The sequence below is a fragment of the Scleropages formosus genome, chromosome 2 (genome assembly GCF_900964775.1).
Source record: "Scleropages formosus chromosome 2, fSclFor1.1, whole genome shotgun sequence".
Taxonomy (NCBI): domain Eukaryota; kingdom Metazoa; phylum Chordata; class Actinopteri; order Osteoglossiformes; family Osteoglossidae; genus Scleropages; species Scleropages formosus.
In genome coordinates, this window is record NC_041807.1 from 141697 (window position 1) to 161005 (window position 19309).

The following is a 19309-nucleotide window of genomic DNA, read 5'->3' on the forward strand; positions in this document are numbered from 1 at the left end:
CTTTTGTCTTATGTCAATATTTTGTTAGAAATAAGCCCCCCTAAGATATTTTCCACTGCGCAATCAAAAACTAAGATACATTTTTTTTTTTTCCATTCCTATTACTGTTTTATTGCGCAACAATGTACCACATTTCATAACCTCCCTTCTCCTACAGATACGATTTTCACGCCTGCGCACAACGAATGCTGATTCGGGAGGAAAAACGCTCGATAATGCGCACGCGCAGTTAATACTCGGTCCGAGCGCGCCAAGGGGGGAGCGAAACAGAGAAAGTAGAGGTTTCTGAAATAATAGACAGTAGTAGGCGCAATTCAAAGCAGTTGCACGCGGCGGGTCAGACACCAGAGCTGAGCGCGTTCTCGTTGGTGGGGAGCGCGCTTCCGACACATTCACACCGAGCGAGGACACAGCGAGCCAGCGGGGACGTACTACCGGCAAGGATTAAAACGTTGAAAAACAATCTGTATGAACGGGGGACACGACGCACAGTATGGTCCGGGAAACCAGACACTTATGGGTGGGAAATTTACCCGAAAATGTACGAGAGGAGAAAATCGTGGAACATTTCAAGCGGTGAGTTTGGCGAAGCAGAGAGAGAGAGAGAGAGAGGGGGAGAGAGAGAGAGAGAGAGAGAGGAGCTGGGTCGGGGTATGGAAAAGGAACCCGTTCGTTCACAGCGCCGTGGGAAAACTCTCATGGCTGAAGCACCAGGCAGGCAGGCAGGGAAGAGCGTCGAGAAGCACAGCTGCCTGTGGACGTCTCGTTGTGTTCTGCGAAAATACTGTTCTGTAATAAGCTGCGTGTTTTGAGTAATGTGCTGCAGTGCTTATTATTTTAAAGCCGTACAGCATTTAGCGTTTACGGCGCATGTGGACGCGGTGCGACTGACTGAACCCAGATGAAGAAACAAAATGGTGATACTGTAACATTCATCCACGGCGTCTGGGGAATCGCCGGTATAAACGCACAGTGCGGAAACTTAATCATTGATTTTGCATTCATTTAAAACTCAAATTTCGCCATTTCGTTGCTCGCAGTGTTGAACGCCGCGATTAAAAAAAAAAATAGAAGATGAATTGGGCTAATTTTGTCTCTTTTTTTTGCACGAGACGAGAGTGTAACGTCGTATGTATGAGGCTTTCTTCTTCTGGTGAGGCACCAAAACCAGGAAGGCTACTGACATATCATTCTGTTAATTCAGCCGAGTTGTACAAGAATGTGCAGATTAACAGGGGACGTCGTCGCGTGGAGGGCTCGCGGTCCTCTCGGCCAACGGCACTTTTCACTACTAATGGCTGAATGGCGTTGTTGTGCTCGCGGCTGAAATGTACAGTACTGTACAGCAGCAGCTCGTGCGATGCGGGTTCACCGAATGCCTCTTGTTCTCCCCCAGAGGCAATAATACGTGGTAGATGGTCCTGTTTGGTTGAATTTAGGGAGAAAGTTTGAAAAACGTTGGAGTGCTCACAGTCACTGACTTGCAATTTCTAATTTGGGAGAATATGGATTCATTCACTGCAATCATAAAATTCAATAAGCGTGACTGGGTTAGCAGTGAAGCCACGAGTCAGTAAACCAATGAATGATATGAAAATTGAAGCGACTTAAGTTAAAACACAAGAATGACGTATAGAACAGGTTGATTATTGCCACTCTGTGTGTACGTGGGCCGGGCCCACATTCTGCAGCGTGGAATCGTAAGTGTGGCCTTAAACTACGTGCTGGTTTCAAGCAGTAGTATTTGTTAAAAAATTGCAAGAAATTAATTTCTTTCATGCTTTACTCAAATTTTATACCTAGCCACGTGGTTACGCTTGGAACATCCAACTAGGAGAAGGAATCGTCTTGCCAAATAAAACAATACAATTTAATTTCCCAGATGTGTCTAATTCAGTCAGTCCAAGGTAAAGTAAATATTGGTGGTATACCCAGATATTGAATCAATGTATTCGAAATTAAGACGACATGATAATTTTACGACACATAGCATGACTTAAAGAAGGCACGGGAGACAACAACATACCAAAGATGAAAATTTTGTTTACTATAATAATGTCAGTGATATTAAGGTAAACTTGCGCCATTGAAGTCCGGTTGCAGTTTTAGAAGACTCTCTTGTAAAATAAAGCAGCCCCTTCGCCACTGCTGAAATATAAACACAGCAAAGGGTGTGAGGTGAGGTGAGGTGTGTCGCGCAGACTGTTTGCGTGGTGGTTCTCACGCGGGGGCGGGGCCAAGGGGGGCTCGGGGGGGGGGGGGGGGGGGGGGGTGCAGGGGAGGGAACGGCACGCGAACGTGAATGAGACTGTAAAATGGCGTCGGGGAGTCAGATGTGCGAGGTAGCGAAGCCCAGCTCGCTTCCTAAATTGAAAGTGGATCCTGTATGAGTCGAATTTAATAAAAATACCATTTCCCCCCAAATGTTTAGTGTGCTATTTAAACGCGCTCACGTCTTTTATTAATTTTCAAGCTTAAATACTATTGTTTCTGAAACTTTTTTTCCCTCAGACTTTTCCTAAATTTGTTGCTTGACCTGTAATTATATTTAGTTAAAGTTTTGGGGTGCAAGCATTTATCTAGAAATATATAAAAACAGACATTGTGTCTTTTAGACACCTATATCTGTCAGCAATGAATTCAGTTTTTGTTTGTTGTCACGCGTGTGAGGGGTAATCTGTTGTGTTGTGTGAATTCAGTGTGAAGGTTTCCCAGACCCTGACAGAAAAAGCAAACATGTCACCCAGAAACAATGTGCAGACTGAACTTTTTCACACCTTTATCCATCTAGTACAGTTGTATCCCATAAAAAGAACCACCTTGCAGTTTCATTAACTCTTATCTATGTTGAATTGTAATAGTTCATTCATGTGATGTTTTTAGGCACCTCTTAGCTTTTTAAGTACTAAAAAATCAGAATGATCATTATTTTTCTTAACACACTACCTAAGTTTTATCCAATATTTATTTTGTCCAAATTCTAAAATTTGTGGTCAAAAATTGTCAGAGAGAATGGGTAATGGTGTCAGTGCTAAGCTTTTGGAATCGACATTTTTAGTGGCTTTCTGGTTATCAGCCCAGGTTAGTTTCTTGGAAACTGTCATTCTTTGATAGTTGTTTACATTTTTTGGCTTTAGTAAATACAGTATTGGACCAGCTTTGAATAGCGCTTTACCAGTTGTACCAACATCCTTCAAAAGTGAAGTCAACTAAATTTCCGTTTCCAGTTTTGTTGGTTTTACAATCTCAGGGTACATTTCCTTGAATTGAGGGTTGTCCTCCTAGGTGACTCAGCTGGATGACTTTCCATTAACCATATACTGGCTGACCACTAAAGTTTCACTGGCAGGCCATATCTTCAATTTTATTTGCTCAGTTTTTACTGATTATACCACAAAGATTAAAGTAGAGGTTGAATTGTGGGGGCATCTTTTAGGGAAACTTGCACTGCCAGATTTATTCTTAATGTCAGTAAATAAACTGGTTGACAGCAGAATTTTAACTAGTTTTGCATTATTCCTTTGTTGATTAATGGCGGATTAAATCGTTGACAGTTCTCATTAATTATTTAATCTCTGCCAGAAAATATCAGTTCGTTATGAGTTTATTATTCCAGGAAAATTTCCTAGAAGTTCTTGTCTGCTTCTGGAGTCTTTGTCGTATGTTAATCTGATTGTTTGAATTGAGCCACAGTTTAACATTTCATTCATCTTCTGTTTTTTTTTTTTTCTCTCCATTCTCTTCCACCTCCCCTTTATGTTACGCGCCCCACCTTCCCCTCAACTCCTGTTTCTCTCCCCCAGGTATGGACGGGTGGAAAGCGTCAAGGTACTCCCAAAGAGGGGGTCAGAGGGTGGTGTGGCAGCCTTTGTGGATTTTGTGGACATTAAGAGTGCTCAGAAGGCCCACAACTCCATTAACAAGATGGGGGATAGGGACCTGCGCACTGACTACAACGAGCCGGGGACCATCCCCAGTGCTGCACGTGGTCTGGATGACACCCTGTCCTTAGGCACTCGTGGGCGGGACGTTTCAGGGTTCACAAGGGGGCCGGGTGGGCCAGTGTACGGACCCACTGCATCCCTCCACAGCAGAGAGGGGCGCTATGAACGCAGACTAGACGGGTAAGTGGATGAGGTTTCTCTCAATGACAGGGGGACCCTGGTTTCTTATTAAAACCTTTTTCCCCTTTAAAAACCTTTTACTGTTGAGTGGTTAAAAAGGAAAAAAAAAAAAAAAAGATTCTTGGAAATTTCAGACATATAACATGGTCTAGGGATCACTTCTACGTCCCTTACTCATGGAATTATAAACCAATTTATCCATATGTCATAGATACATGTAGTGTAACTTAATTATTGGGGATTCACGCTGTGAGCTATATTCTGTTGGATATCAATTTTGAAGAACATCCATGGCACCTATTGGATATCCTAAATTTCTTTGGAAATTGGATGTTAGATTTTTTTTTTTTTTTTTGTATTGGACTTTGCTGGGATCATCTCGATCTGGAAGTACAGTACAGCACGTGGTGGATTATTGTTTTAAGGTCTTTTTAAAAACATGAAAGAAGAGCCAGAAAAGAATTTTGTCACCGATTCACCAGAAACTGGAAATGGGTCTTGTTTTTTCTCTCTCTCTCTTTCCTTTTTGCACCTCTCGTAGTGGAGGTGTTTCACTTGGCTAACACTTCCTGAGTTTGTGGATGATACATTCCGGATATTTATGTCTCCGTTGGATTAATATTTGCTAAACCTGAGGATCTGCATGTGTTCTATAAGGTGTTGGAGTTTTCAGTTACTCTATGGGATTATGTTTATCAGTATTTACTGTTAAATACAGTGAAGACCTTTACAGTTAACTGACTTGGCAGAGAAAAACGTTATAATGTGGAAGAACCGACTAAAGGGAATCCTGTGTTTTTCTGGGAATTTTTCATTTTTAAAGAACCAAATGGAAGTTGTGGAAGAAATTATGGGCTATGGACCACGTCTGCCAGAAGATGGAGGACTACAAAACAAATGTGTGAAATTCCATGGAACTGTTTTTGGAGGGGGCCTGAAGAAAATGGAAGAGAGACGTTGAACCATTCTGTGGATGTGTTTGGAGTTTCCTTCGATCTTCTACTGGATTACTTCACTCCTTGGATCTAGACATACTGTGTGTTACAGTGTGGTAGTTGGTTGCTTTGTCATTTGGAACATACTGCTTATTGTCTCTTGCTGCAGATTAGTTAACTAGAAAACCTGGCCCTTTAATACCAGTCTGTTCTCATCTGCCTTATAATTCGTGGATGTTTAATGCAGCAGATATTTGGAATAACATTGATGGGTTTTCGTTTTGGGATGTCCAAGGTGCATGGAAATCAGCATTGCATTCGCTGAAAGAGGGACTCAGGATTATTACAAACGGTGTGTGATTTCTGCAGTCCCTGTTACCACAAGTGACATGTGGAGTGTGCATTTCTCTACCATGGATATTGGACCTACCGGAGCACCAGTGAAGATGTAGGGTGAAAAGTGAAGGTGGATGTAGAGGTCAACAAAAGGTGAAGAGCTGTGGGTTTTCAGTACATCTCAAGTGGTTGAGGACTGTTATATTGATACTAAAACTGAAGGCATCAGCCAGGACTAAAAACCAGTTCACACAAGTTGGATGTGTTTTTCCGAGTGCCTGGAAGGTTTTTTCTTTTTTTTTTTTTCTTGTTTTTTGTTTTGTTTTTTAAAAGATTTTAAAAGTCAATGCTAAATTTATGTATATTTTCTGTGTCTGCAGTTCGTTTTTTTTAGTTTCTAAGAATTTGAAGAACTTAGTCATCATTCATTTGTCAAAGACTAAACTGACAGTAGTGACACTTGGATTTGGGATTACTTGACAGCCCTTTCTACCTGCTGGACTTCAGAACTCAGGATTGAGGATAAGCACTGACAATTACACTGCACTGACTGCAACTTTTTTGCTCCATTTTTTGTTACATCATTGTTTTTTGTTTTGTTTTTTTTTTTTTTTTTTTTTTTTTTTTTTGGCTCACAAAGTTCTATCTCCCTAAATTGTATTTGGGATTGTAGGTCGGGGTTCTGCTCTCTCAAAAGGTTGGTATGTCCTGCCGTATGTATTTTAGCACCTCTCTCTAACCCTGAGTCAACTTCTCTCTCTCCCTGTTTCCCACTAATTCCTATAGTTTGTAGAAACCAAAAAGTCTGTTGGCTTTTGCAGACTCTGCATTCAGCTTGTATTTTTTTTTTCTTTGCTGTGCTCTTTGTCTTCCCCTCATTTGTTTCTGCTTTTAGTTGTATTGTTACTTAATGCAGCATTCAGTCAGCTTTATTCAAGCGAACTTTTGGATATGGGTGGATATTAATATTAAGATATTAAACATGTTAGCAAGAGGAGGTAAAATACCATTCCAGTCAATATTACACTGCTAACATTGAGCAAAATAATTACAGAATGTTGTGCTTTGGCTTGGACCCATCCCAGCCGTGTGGTTTCTGCCTGGTTGCTGTACTTCTAAAAGATTTTGTACACTGCCTAAAGCAGTTAGTCTCCTAAATCATAGGTCAGCTTAATATGGCCAGAGAGATGTTTGGAGTGTGAAAGTACTTTAATTATGGACAAACCTATGCCTCCATCAGCTGTCGTTATGGCATAATGTAGAAAACTTGCATACATACATGCCTGCCTTCCAAGTTCATATAAGGCTGCTATTATATATTTATCAGCATTTCTGTGTATACCAGTGGTGAACAAGCACCATTTTTATCTCCCCTCCCCCACAGCCAGAATGTCTGTGCAATCCTACAATACCTTAACAGGAAGAACTCGAACTTGGAAGCATACATATTTCGATAATCTTATTTACATGACTTTTCACTTTTCATACCTCCAGCGGCAGGCATATTTTTATATCAGAATTGGAAAATAATTGTAATAAAGTATACACTTCTGTTTGGACTGCAGCTTATTGGCTCCAGATACCAAATAAAGGATTATTCTAGGGTTCAGTAACCAAAGGCCAGCCTGTACCGTAACATGCATGGTATGTGCCTGCCTGCGAGTTGTGTGTAAGTCATGGTAATAAAATTGTGGGCTTTTGCGTGTACGTGTTAAAAACATAATTTGCAGCCATTCACTTTAATTTAATACTTTCAGAATTTTCACCTGTCAGCGTTTAAAATCCTACCACATGCAGCATTTATCCTGGTGTCTCAGACCTTAAGAATAAATGTATTTAGGGTATTTAAGATTACTTAAGTGGACTTTGGGGGAAGGGCACTCAAAATGGCAAACGCAAATAGAGCCTTGTCGGTTACTCAGTTGGTCAATGCTTGGAGTTCTCCCTTATAAATGAGATAAGATGAGACCTTAAGGGCGGGAAGGATTGCAGGCTTGAGGCATGTTGAAATCCATGAACAGGTGGTGGGATCCACAAAAAAAAAGAATCCAGTTACCCCATTAAGAGCTGAGTGGAGACATAAAGTAGACACATGAACCACTTTGTCCTATAGGTACTCATTTCCTTTTTTGTTTGTTTCACTCAAGTTTTAAAAGTGAAAAATACAATGTTTTTAACTATAAATTTGTTAGTGTAAAAATCTACTTATAAAATGGCAGGGATGTTCTCCATGCAAGTCAATTTTTGCATCACACATCTGGAAACTATGGTGTGTGGTCACGTTTGATACGCAACTTTCAGAATATAACTAGAAATCCTACTGAGTGGATGTTAAGAGGCAGCAGGTGGTGTAATTGCTAGATCTGCCACCTTGTACTCAGAGGACCCAGTTTCAAATACCACCTCCTTCTGTAGTATCCTTGAGCAAAGAATTTGCCATGAATTGCTTGATTAAAAAAAATACCCATCTGTGTAACTGAGTAAATAATTTGACGTATTTGTTAATTTTGAGATGTTAGTGTGGAGGAAAAATAAATGGTCTGGTTAGCCTTTGAGATTTGTATGTGAACTGCATGTAGTGCAGGGCTAGGGCTTTTATCATGTAAACTGAAGGCCTCCCATTTATATACCTCCTGCCATAATATCGCTGCGCAAGGTACTTACCCAGAGTGCCATACTGTGTAATAGGGCACATAATTGGAAGTGGCTTGTACAAACCTAACATTGTGAGTTGCCTTGGACAGCTCAGTAAAGATTAATAATTTAGCCAGGCCTACTTGCTGTAATATTTGCACCACTGCGTATGAGGATATGCAAAAGCGGTGTTTAATCTGGCCATAATAGTAGAGCTGTACTTTTTCATAGAAGTACAATAAGCGGCCTCAATCCTTTTTTAAGCGCATAAAGGAAATCAAGACCGTTTGGCTTAGTTTTTTTTTTTTTTTGTAATTAATGGTCTAACATTTGCAATGTTTTGCATAAAGCTGGATTTCCTCTGTTCAAAGAATGTGGCCATTTGAATGGCAATCTGTTAACTTTTCCTTGTAAGCATAATTCCTCTTTCCTGACATTAGGCCAGGCTTAGTGTGTTTCAGGTGTTGGAGAGCAGTGGTGTTGTATTGTTACTCTTTCAGCTGTCATGTGGAGGCTGAGAGTTCGGGCATTGCTACAGCCCTTAATGGTATCAGGCTGAATAATGAACAACTTCTTGCTGCTCAGTTGGTCCAGAGAAGCGGACTCAGCTTGTACTTTTCCGGAATAATCCAATTCATTCGAGTGGTCAGAGCCAATAAATGTTATGTAATGTGCTGTTATGAAACAAATTAAGCTACAGAGAAGTTATTTTTTATGCTGAGGAATGCTTACACTATTTTAAAACCATTCAGTGATGTAATATTTCTACCTTTATGTGTTCCTTGATGGGTTTTTTTTTTTTTTTTTTCCCCTCCTTTTTCTTTTTGCTCTTGCTGGGGCATGTAGAATAGGTTTAGAGTAAATTCTGTGCAATATAGTGATGATTAGTTATTAAACTGAACCCCTTTGTATCTTGAAACATTTTAATTAAATACTGGTAACCTTCTTAGTATGTCACTTTCCCTTAGCTTCTTATATGTTATTGTTTCCCTGTTTGTGTGTCTGACAATTCTTGCTATTTATATATATATATATCTTACTTTTTTTATGCAGGTTTGAACGCCAAATACAATTCTGTTGAATTCTTAAATTTAGTATTTAATTCTGTTTGACAATCCTTAGTTTTTCTGAGTGTGCATGTATAAGACCATTCTTCCATGGTGTAGCTCTGATCTAATTCTCACCCCCCTCCATTTTCTTCAGGGCTCCTGACAGTCGGGAGCGTGCCTATGATCACAGTGCCTATGGACACCACGAGCGCAGCAGCGGAAGCTTTGAGCGCCAGCGGCACTATGATACGGACTACTATCGAGACCCTCGAGATCGCACGCTACTCGGACCTGGGGGAAGCTCTGGATCTGTGGGGAGTAGTTCTGGCGGAAGTGGAGCAGGAGGGGGAGTGGGTGGTGGGGCTAGTGGAGGAAGTGGAAGCGGTGTGGCTGGAGGTGGAGGGACTGCATCAGTCAGTGTGGGCTACTATGGATCACGCAGCCGCAGCCCCAGCCGTTTTGAAACTCCTGAGCCCCGCTATGAGCCTCGTGCCCGAGAGCCATTTGCTCTGGCCAGCGTTGTACACCGTGATCTTTACCGTGATGACCGTGGCAGGCGTGCTGAGCGGGCATACCAACACAGCCGCAGCCGGTCACCGCACTCTTCGCAATCAAGGAACCCTTCACCGCAGAGGTTGGGGAGCCAGGCCTCTCGTGCTGGCCGCTCCCCCAGTGGCTCAGGGTCTTGTAGCCGCTCATCCAGCTCTGACTCCGTCAGCAGTACCAGCAGCAGCAGCAGTGGAAGGTAGGTAGAAGAGGGCACCTGCACCTCTCAACTCTTTATTCTCCTTGTATATCTGTGGTCACACTTCTTCTCATTCTCAGTCAAGTATTTAAGTAAAGCAAAATGGTTCTTTGTAAGACTTCCTTTATCTACATTTTTCGTCTTCGCTGTCAGTTGCATGTTGCCAGTACTTATGGCAGAATTAATCTAAGAGTGGGGTGGAGTGTAGATTACATGGGTGCGGAGAGTAGCGTAGTGGCCAGTGCTATTGACTTGTACTCAAAGGGCTCAGATGGCAATCCTGCTCCTGCTGGATCTTTTTTTTTTTTTTTAAAAATTAAATAAAACACGGACGATGCTCTTTAACACTGATGTAGAGAGCACCATTGCTTAAGTTGGCCTGAAGATTTGGGTCACAGAATGATGGCTTGTGCTTAAACTGGAATTGATAAATTTATGGTACATCGACACAAGTTGTTAAAGGGGAAAAAAAAAGCATGTTTTAAGTTTCCGTTGGCAAACAAACACTTAAGGACACTGCCTTATTCCTAATATAGACAGGGAAAACCACAAGTTTTTTGTTTAGTTTTGAATAAAAAAACTCAAGTTGGAACACCCTGGGAGCCAGACATTTTGTGTTTTGAATTTTGTGCTTGGACATTTTCTGTTTGTTTTTTGAATGGGAGAATATAGTAGTCCTGTATGTATTTGAAGGATATCGTGTGTGCTGAATCTGTTTTACAGTGATTTACTACATTGACGCTCTCTGAGCGCTTAGTTTGCTTGTGCCTGTGTGTCTATATGTATTATAAAATCATGAGGTATTGCCAGGGTCTAACTTTATTAGATTTAGTTGTGACAGAGTTGATACCCCCCTGATGGAGTATTAAGTTTTTATATTAGCAGGAACTATTTTAAAAACTGGTACCCTCAGCCCTCAAGTAATGGGCTCCTGAACACCCACTATAACACCTAGCCAACATACATATGCTTTTTTCATACAAGGCAGTACTATTGCCTGCGGCTGCTGTAGTTTTATTTCCACAACAGATAATTGTACTGCCTAATGTGTTTTTCACACTGCAGAACATGAGGGTGATGTGCTTCTTCCATAACAGAATCAGCTGCTGTATGTACTTACTAACATTTTGACAGTCTCACCCCTCGGTTAAGTAATATCACTACTAAAATACCAGATTCAGTATCATTGTTATTAATTTCTGGAACTGGCAGTTTACTCCAAAACAAGTTAGAATTATTTACCCATCTATATAGCCAGATAATATTTAGTGGACAAATTAGGGTAAATACCTTGATCAAGGATCTTATAGCAAGAGTGGGGATGATGAATATTGTGATTATGAATAATTAGTGGCTCTACACAACACCTCTGACAGCCTAGTATCCATGTTCTTCAAACAGTTGAAGACATAGGCAGTGACCTTGTGATGTCAGTTTTTTTACGATATAAAGAAATCCTTGACAGATTAGTGTCTGATCCAGCGTGTGCACTCTGGCCCTCTGCTACCTTGGCATTGGAAAGGAGGTTATTCATAGTGGATGAGTGAATGAAAATATAACAAAAGACAAGCTAGAAATATTTTTTCTTACAAATACTTCAAAATATGTTGGTCTTACTGTCATACGTAAAAAAAAAAAAAAAAAAATTAATTTTGGTCCCTTTAGAACAGGAATTTTCCTAATGGGATGATTTTGTGGATTAAATGATCCCAGTTATGTGAGGAATGGTGTATTTTATTTTTTTCCAATTTTGCGTTTTATTTAATTAGCTGACACTTGACTGCAATTTACAATGTTATGCTACCTACCCATTTTTTTGCCCTACTATACAGCAGGGAAGTTTTCACTGGAGCAATTCTGGGTAAGTTCCTTGCTCAACAGTTTGAGAAGAAGAGGTGGCATTTGAACTTGCAGAGGCTCCTAAGGTGACAGCTCTAATTTCTGCTACTATTTGCCCCTTTGTTTTCTTTGCAACAAGGTCAAGCTCTTCAGCAGGCCCCCCCATATCACTAACTGCTTTTCAAATGCAGGGCAACGTGTGTACCAGGAGCATATCCTGGAAGCACAAGACATGAGGCAGGAGTACACCGTGGATGGGTCACTCGTTTGCTGCAGTGCAGCTTAAAAATCAGCAATCAAATTATTTATTTTTTACTAATTCTTGCTGAAATTGATGTTTGTTCTCATGCCAACAGTGGGCACACTGGGATTTTCTTCTAGAGAGAGAGTTTCATTATGTGTCATTGTCACCATAGTGCGTGACCCCTCTATCGAGCACTGTATCAAGTATCCGACACAGCTTCATGTTGCCAGAAATTATTCTTTGCTCGTCCTTCCTAAAAAAGAAAAAGAGGTGGAAACGAGCCAACTGAGATCGTGACTCTCACAAAATTGAAAGCGACGCCCACTGGAAACTGCAAGGGTCAAGTGCTGAGTGTGTGTAACGTGTCCAGAATAAGTGCTGTTGGCTGTCACCTTACTGTATTGTGGTAGCGGAGCTGCTTAGAAGGAACGTTAGTGGCCCTCTGGTTGTCCTGTGTCCCCACTGACTTGATGACATAATATATGCAGACATGCGTCGCTTGACAGTGGGGATACGTTCTGAGGAATTTGTCATTAGGCATTTTTTTTGTGCGATCTTACAATATAAGTACACATCATAGTGTACTTATACAAACCTAGATGGTATAGCGGGTGTAACACAGCATGCCGTTTTACAGTAAATTTCTATGTCTTCTACTGTTTGAAGTAGAGAGTGCACTCTAATGATAAAAGGTACAGTATAGTAAATACATTAAACAGTAACATAGGTGTTATAATTATCAAATATTATGTACTATACCTAATTGCATGTGCTATAATTTTATACGACTGGCAACCTGGTAGGTTTGTTTACAGCAGCACCACCACGACCATGTAACACGTTGCGTTCGGATGGCTACAATGTCTCTAGTCAATAATTTGCAGCTTCATTATAACCTTATAGGACCACCGCTGTATATTGGGCCAGTCGTTAAGCGAAACGTCATTAAACGGCTGTATAATGGGCCACGGAGGCATGAGACTTTGTAAGTGAACACCATTTTTAAAAATGGTTTTAAACTATCAAAGTCAGAAACAGGTATTTCATCTTCAGTTTTTTTTTTTTTGTCCCCCCCAAGAGCTTCTTTCTGCCGGAGAGTGAGCTATTGTTTTGATGCAGTTTTAGAACACTTTTACGTTTTGTTCTGAAATAAAATACTTCAGTTAAACTGTACAGTTCTGGCAATGTGTTCTGCATTGTGGTTCAGCTGTTTTTTTTTTTTTTTTTTTTTGTTTGTTTACACATTCTTCCAAGATCTCAGTTGGTTAAAGCCATTAGCATGGTGAGAAGTCAAGCCACCAATAATTCTGGCTTTAATTATTTTTAATGGAAAGGCACCTGTCATGTCCTAATACTTGCACTTTGTGTGCTCTTACATTTAATGTTGAACTAAATTGGTTTGGTACCTTATATTATCTGGCACGTCTTTACATTACTGCTTCAGTAACAAGGAATGAACTGCATCACAGTTTGAGTAATTCATAGCAACTGGTAAACAATGGAGACTGTGGAAAGTTATCATGAAGTCATAACTGCATGTATGTTAACTGAAGGAGCAAGGACAGCATGTGGCATCGCAGGATCTGTGGTATAATGGCATTCTTTGTGTGCATGCGTGCCTGTTAGGTCTATTGTTTTCATGGGAAACATGAAATGGACCAGAGAGACAGCTGGGGAATTTTCTCACTGCCCGTGCCCCCCCCCCCCCCCCTTCAGACAAATCCAGTTTAAACCGGAATTATCTGGTCACTGTTGGCTCCCTGCCCACTCCCAGAAGCCTGTAGTTGCATACAGGGCGGGGTTATTGGGGACATACGTGAGGAAATGACATGTCTGTACAGAGCTGAATGTTGTGAATATAGTGCAAAGAATTGTATAACAAGCTATTACAATTAAGGTGCTGTTACCAATTTAGAATAAAATCAAGCAGAGGTTGAGGGAAAGGGTTTAGTCTACGTTTTGCTTTAATTTAGCAGATGCTTTGAACTTGGTTGAACAAAAGTCCATTTTAAAAGCAGGCAAAGATCTTTAGATTGGACACGGTTATCAAAGCAGTTTTCCCCCCCCCCCTCGATATCACCACTTTTGCCAGCCCACAGTACAAGTAGCTGTCTATAGGAATGAATCTGATAGGAAATACTGCCATGACAAGGATAGCGGTGTCAGTATAATAGAAAAGAGTAAATAATCTAATGATTCAGGTCAGTGTTACCCTGACACATATCACTAATAAGGACTTCCTACATTGTCCCTAGGAATCTTACGTTCTTAAAATTGTGGCAAATGGCTACAGTACTGTGACGTTGTTCCTTTTCATAAGAGCTTCTTTCTGCATTTCACGTGACATCTTTTTTTCTCTAGTGTGAAGAATTTGTGGAAAATTACTAAATCAAAGATGCACATCTCAGTGTCAAGGTAGCTGGAGCATGTCAGTAAATATTCTAGCTGTGGTAATAAACCAGAGAGGGGTGGTGTGTGGAATTTTTCACCTTATTGTCTAAGAGTTCTAAGCAAATGTTGGGTCACTGTTGTTTAGTTATGAATTGTATCTGCAACCTTTTTGCTCAACAGTTCAAAGTGCAGTTTAGTCATTTATATATCTTGTATTTCTAGAAATGGTATCTTGGCTACTTTGCATGCAAGGTTTATCAGGTGTTGCTGGCTATGCTGTATTTGTGATGCAGTTTTCTCTATCTGAGCTGCGTGGTTGAGGCTTTTATCGTCTGATTTTCAATTCTTCCTCCATAGTGCTGCTTCCATTCCTTCCCAGCCTCCTTCCCCATGTGGACTTTATGGGGTATGATACAGGGCCAAAGGCACAGTTGTATTCCAGGGTTGTATTGACTTGGTTAATCAGAGCAGTCTCTGGAGTAAGGGTAAAGGTTCTGGGAGGAAGCCTTTTCTGTTAAAGCTGCTTAGTCCAGTGTGTGTGGTGTGAAAATTGGTGAGTTGTGTGCCCTTTAGCCTGGTTTATTCAATCTTCCAATTAGTTTATTCACCTTTGTAAGAGACTTTGAATTCAGTGAGATAAAACTTGAAATGGCTTTTAAAAAGTGACATTAGGATGCCACATTGAGGCAAGAAGTGGAATTGTATTTGTTGGTTCTTGTCGTCTGTAGGCTTGCTCTTAAATTTATGTGTATCAGTGCCGTAAAGTGTCGTCCCCCCCGTAATGGAGTTAGCTGGATTTGATCTACAACAACAGAACGAAATGATCAGATTATTTTAAAAAAACAGGTATTTGGTTTTTTCTACCATGTTTTGCTTTAGTTAGTCTTTCACAGTAGTCATTTTTGGTTATGCTGCTAAGTTTTACATTCAGTGATTATTAAAGAACTAAACCTTGTCCAAATGCACAGCAGTTACACTGGATAAGTACGTCAACGTTATTGATTTTAGTCTGGCACCATCTGGTCATGATCTTCTCAGACATCAAAAATCCAGCCTTTAGGCTACTAAATGAATTTCAGATTTAAGATTAAAATGCAATTAAAATTAAATAGATCAATAATTAGAATATATTTTGTCCTCATTCCAGGCTTCATCCACAATAATCATGTGTAAGTGGTACTTCATTTATGACTTTGCTTCTGTGATTTTGAAGTGAATACATTCTTTAATTAGTGATACAAGAAGTATACATAGTAAAGGGAATTATGCAAAACGAGGTGTGGAACAAGTATATTAAATAATTCTAATGATGCACATTCAAAAACGTGCACACACACATTTTCAGAACCGCTCATCCCATACGGGGTCACGGGGAACCGGAGCCTAACCCGGCAACACAGGGCGTAAGGCCGGAGGGGGAGGGGGGACACCCAGGACGGGACGCCAGTCCGTCACAAGGCACCCCAAGCGGGAATCAAACCTCAGACCCACCGGACAGCAGGACTGTGGTCCAACCCACTGCGCCACCGCACGCCCCCCATTCAAAAACAAATATAAGAAAGCTGTGGTTTTTAAAAAAAAAAAAAAAAAAAATGCCCAAGGTAGGTACAAGTGAGAAAAAACCTCTTGGGGTCTCTGCTTGGGTGTGTTAACACTACACAACTGGGCAATGCTCATATTTTGCAGGCGGTTTCTGGAGCAGTCAGCTGGTCACCTGGATGCCTCCCATCTGGTTTGCAGATGCTTTTCATTGTCAGGTAGTGCAGATGCTGAGGGTTCCTTAGTTTCAGCTGAGCAAGTTTCACCTGGACAAGTTACTTGTTACTATAAAAATGTAGCAAATTAATATAGATTTTTCTATTGCTTTCTACCATCAGTTTGAGTATAATTATCTCCAGTATGAGTATGATTTATTAAAAAAAAACACACATTAGTATCTCCGTAAATGATGCAATCAACATTTTTATTAAGTTGCAAGAAGTAATTTGTCATTTTAACGTATGAGGAGTTGTATTACCAGAAAACTTAATGGGCAAATATAATCAAAACTAAAAGATCTGTAGAAATACCTTTTTCTCATCATGTTAGTGCATTTTACTGGCATCTACTAACATTATGGATAAATAAGTTGCATTTTCACTGCCATCAACAAAAAAAAATTGAATGTTGAATGAAGAAAACAGTTTCTTTCAAATGCGTAATTTGAGGAGCCAGTGTAGATGCAGCTAAATCTTTTAGCAAAATATGCAGCTTTTTAATCTTTTTACTGTCAATATTTCATTATTATTCTGTCAAAAAATGACTGAATCCTGTGATTAAATTGCTCCGTCTTGTAAATGATGAGCGTTTTCTTATACATAACTATTCATAGGTAAGCAGGGGCTAATGTCTTGAGAGCCTTAAAATAAAATTTTAAATATCTGCCTTAACATTTATTTGGAGCAGTCACTCATGTACTGTGGTCATACTTCAATGTTCTTCTGATCCCTTCTGCTGTAGCATTCTGGTTTTGTTGTAATGTGGAAAGGCTGAACTTCTTCATAGTAAAGCATTTACAATACTCTGCTGTAGACAAATACTGTTTTGTTTAGTATCTTCAAACAGTGCGTGTTCTTAATCGCACAGTATTGTATTACTAAACCGCAAGAAACATCCTTGACAAGAGAACTCAGTTGAGTAGATAACCTAGTCAAAATAACTGTTGTGAGGTGGCACTGCAGAAATAAACCCTTTTGGTTAGTAACTGGTAAAAACACATCACCCTTATTTCAGTTCAATTCAATTTATTTTTATAGAGCACTCTTCTCACGCAGTGACACAGAGCGCTTTAACACAGGCATAAGGCAAGAAAAACAAATACATCAGACAAACAAAGAAGGTGGTTGACTAATGACTACCATAATATAGTACTTTTATAGAGCTATAAGTATGCCTACTGCCCATGGAGGAAAGGAACAAAAATTGAAACCGAAAACAAAAACTGAAAATTGAGGGAGAAGAAAAACCTCGGGGGGCCCAAGGGCCAGTGGTTGCCTACCCCTCCTGGGCATTCTGGCTTAAGTAACAATTCTAAGCCAGTTAACAAGTAATAATGATATTGTCGCTATATGGTATCCTGAATCCCCAGCTCAGCATGGAACTTCTCGTCCATCATGGCAGTTGGTTATCATTTTCAGTCAGGATGGGATTCGTCTGTCACCACCAGCAGGCCACCTCAAGTCTTATGTAGCGAGGCAATGCTCAACAAGAAGAAAGAACAGAGTTAGTAATCTGTAATTTAAGCAAGTCGGTTTAATATGCATTTGTATAAAGGTGGTAAAAACAAACACTGGCTATTGGGATTATATTTCGAGGTGGAATGCCTGAGTGAACATGTAAATCTTTAGTCTTATTTCTACCAAGACCTATGATTCTAGTTTTATTTCCAAGCAGAGACTTTGATTCATCCAATTAGTTTTTTACAGCTGCAGACAGCATAGTCACATTAATAATAAATAACTTGTGTTATCACCACAGGACTGTAAATAAACATTTTCTGTACCTGAGCCCCTTCAGCATTGATATGCCAACAGATTTTCAGTCAACTCCAGACCCAATAGATCTCCACATGTAACCGGACCCCTTAAAGATGGTACATAGTCATCAGAAACTTGTAAATGCTGAAAGCTAGTATCTGTATAAGAGATGAACCACTTGGGTCCTCGTACGTTGAGTTCATTGGTTTTTTTTTTTCTTTATTTTTCCATTCGAAATTGAAAAAGCAAAATGCGAGTTATGATGCCTTAATTCGTTTTTTGTTTTAAAAATCGCACACAAACAAATGATCAGTTAACTGTTTAAAACATTTTTTTGCTCAAAATGTGAAATATTTAAAATATGCCTCATTTATAGTTTCTTGCTATCTTATTTTTTGATTTTGAATTATTTCGTTTTGTGGTATTCTTTAACAACCCCGGTGTAAACGAATTGAGACCGTGCATAATTCATCAGTGGCTTCGTCGAACATACTGGCTTTGCTCTGAGTTATTCATAAATTAATATGCATCACTAGGTGCTTTTCAAAAGCAGCGCGAGCGCGACAGTAAAGGAGGATATGTTCACAATGAAAATAGGCAGCATTTTTCGGCTGCCACTTAATCTTAAGCACGGGCGTTAAAAGCACTGTGATGTTCTAGTTTACATTTATTTATTTAGCAGCCGCTTTTCTCCAAAGCAACTCCCAATGAACTCTATGTAGTGTTATTAACCCAAACACCTTATTCACTACGGTGACTTACACTGCTAGATACATTACTTGCACTGGGTCACTCATCCATACATCAGTAGAACACACTCTCGCTATCACTCACATACGATGGGGGAACCTGAACAACATGTCTTTGGACTGTGGGAGGAATCCAAAGCACCTGGCAGAAACCCACCCAGACACAGGGAGAACTTGCAAACTCCACACAGACTGAGTGGGAATCAAACCCATGTCCTCTTGCACCAGCCAGGTGCTGTGAAACAGCAGCGCTACTCGCTGTACTGCCGTACTAGGTTAGGTCATATTTGGTATTGTGAGATTTTGATTTCTACACTTTGAATGATTAAACGAAAAGAAAAAAAATAACAGAAATTCTTTTCTTTTTGTGTGTGTGTGTGCGCAGAAACGGTAAAAAGCCATTTTTCTCAAGTTTCTGCTTTCAGTATTCAATCGAATGAAGGCTTCATTATTCACATTTTGTTTTTCAGTTTTGGAGAAAAAAAAAAAAAACACACACACACACACACACACACACACACACACACACACACACACACACAGGGGGTGCGGTGGCGCAGTGGGTTGGACCACAGTCCTGCTCTCCAGTGGGTCTGGGGTTCAAGTCCCGCTTGGGGTGCCTTGCGACGGCCTGGCGTCCCGTCCTGGGTGTGTCCCCTCCCCCTCCAGCCTTACGCCCTGTGTTGCCGGGTAGGCTCCGGTTCCCCGTGACCCCATATGGGACAAGCGGTTCTGAAAGTGTGTGTGT

The 19309-nt window shown here is 40.4% G+C and overlaps 1 protein-coding gene across 2 annotated transcripts in view; it reads left to right on the forward strand.

Annotated features, from left to right (window-relative positions):
• The first annotated feature begins 241 nt into the window (after positions 1–241).
• Positions 242–19309, forward strand: part of LOC108933902 (msx2-interacting protein-like) — a 37328-nt gene continuing 18260 nt past the window's right edge. For both annotated transcript variants that reach the window (XM_018751293.2, XM_018751294.2), the window contains exons 1-3: positions 242–576; positions 3804–4124; positions 9233–9823. In XM_018751293.2, the coding sequence (XP_018606809.1) occupies positions 494–576; positions 3804–4124; positions 9233–9823 (995 nt within the window). In that variant the 5' untranslated portion in view covers positions 242–493. The remainder of the gene's footprint in view (positions 577–3803; positions 4125–9232; positions 9824–19309) is intronic.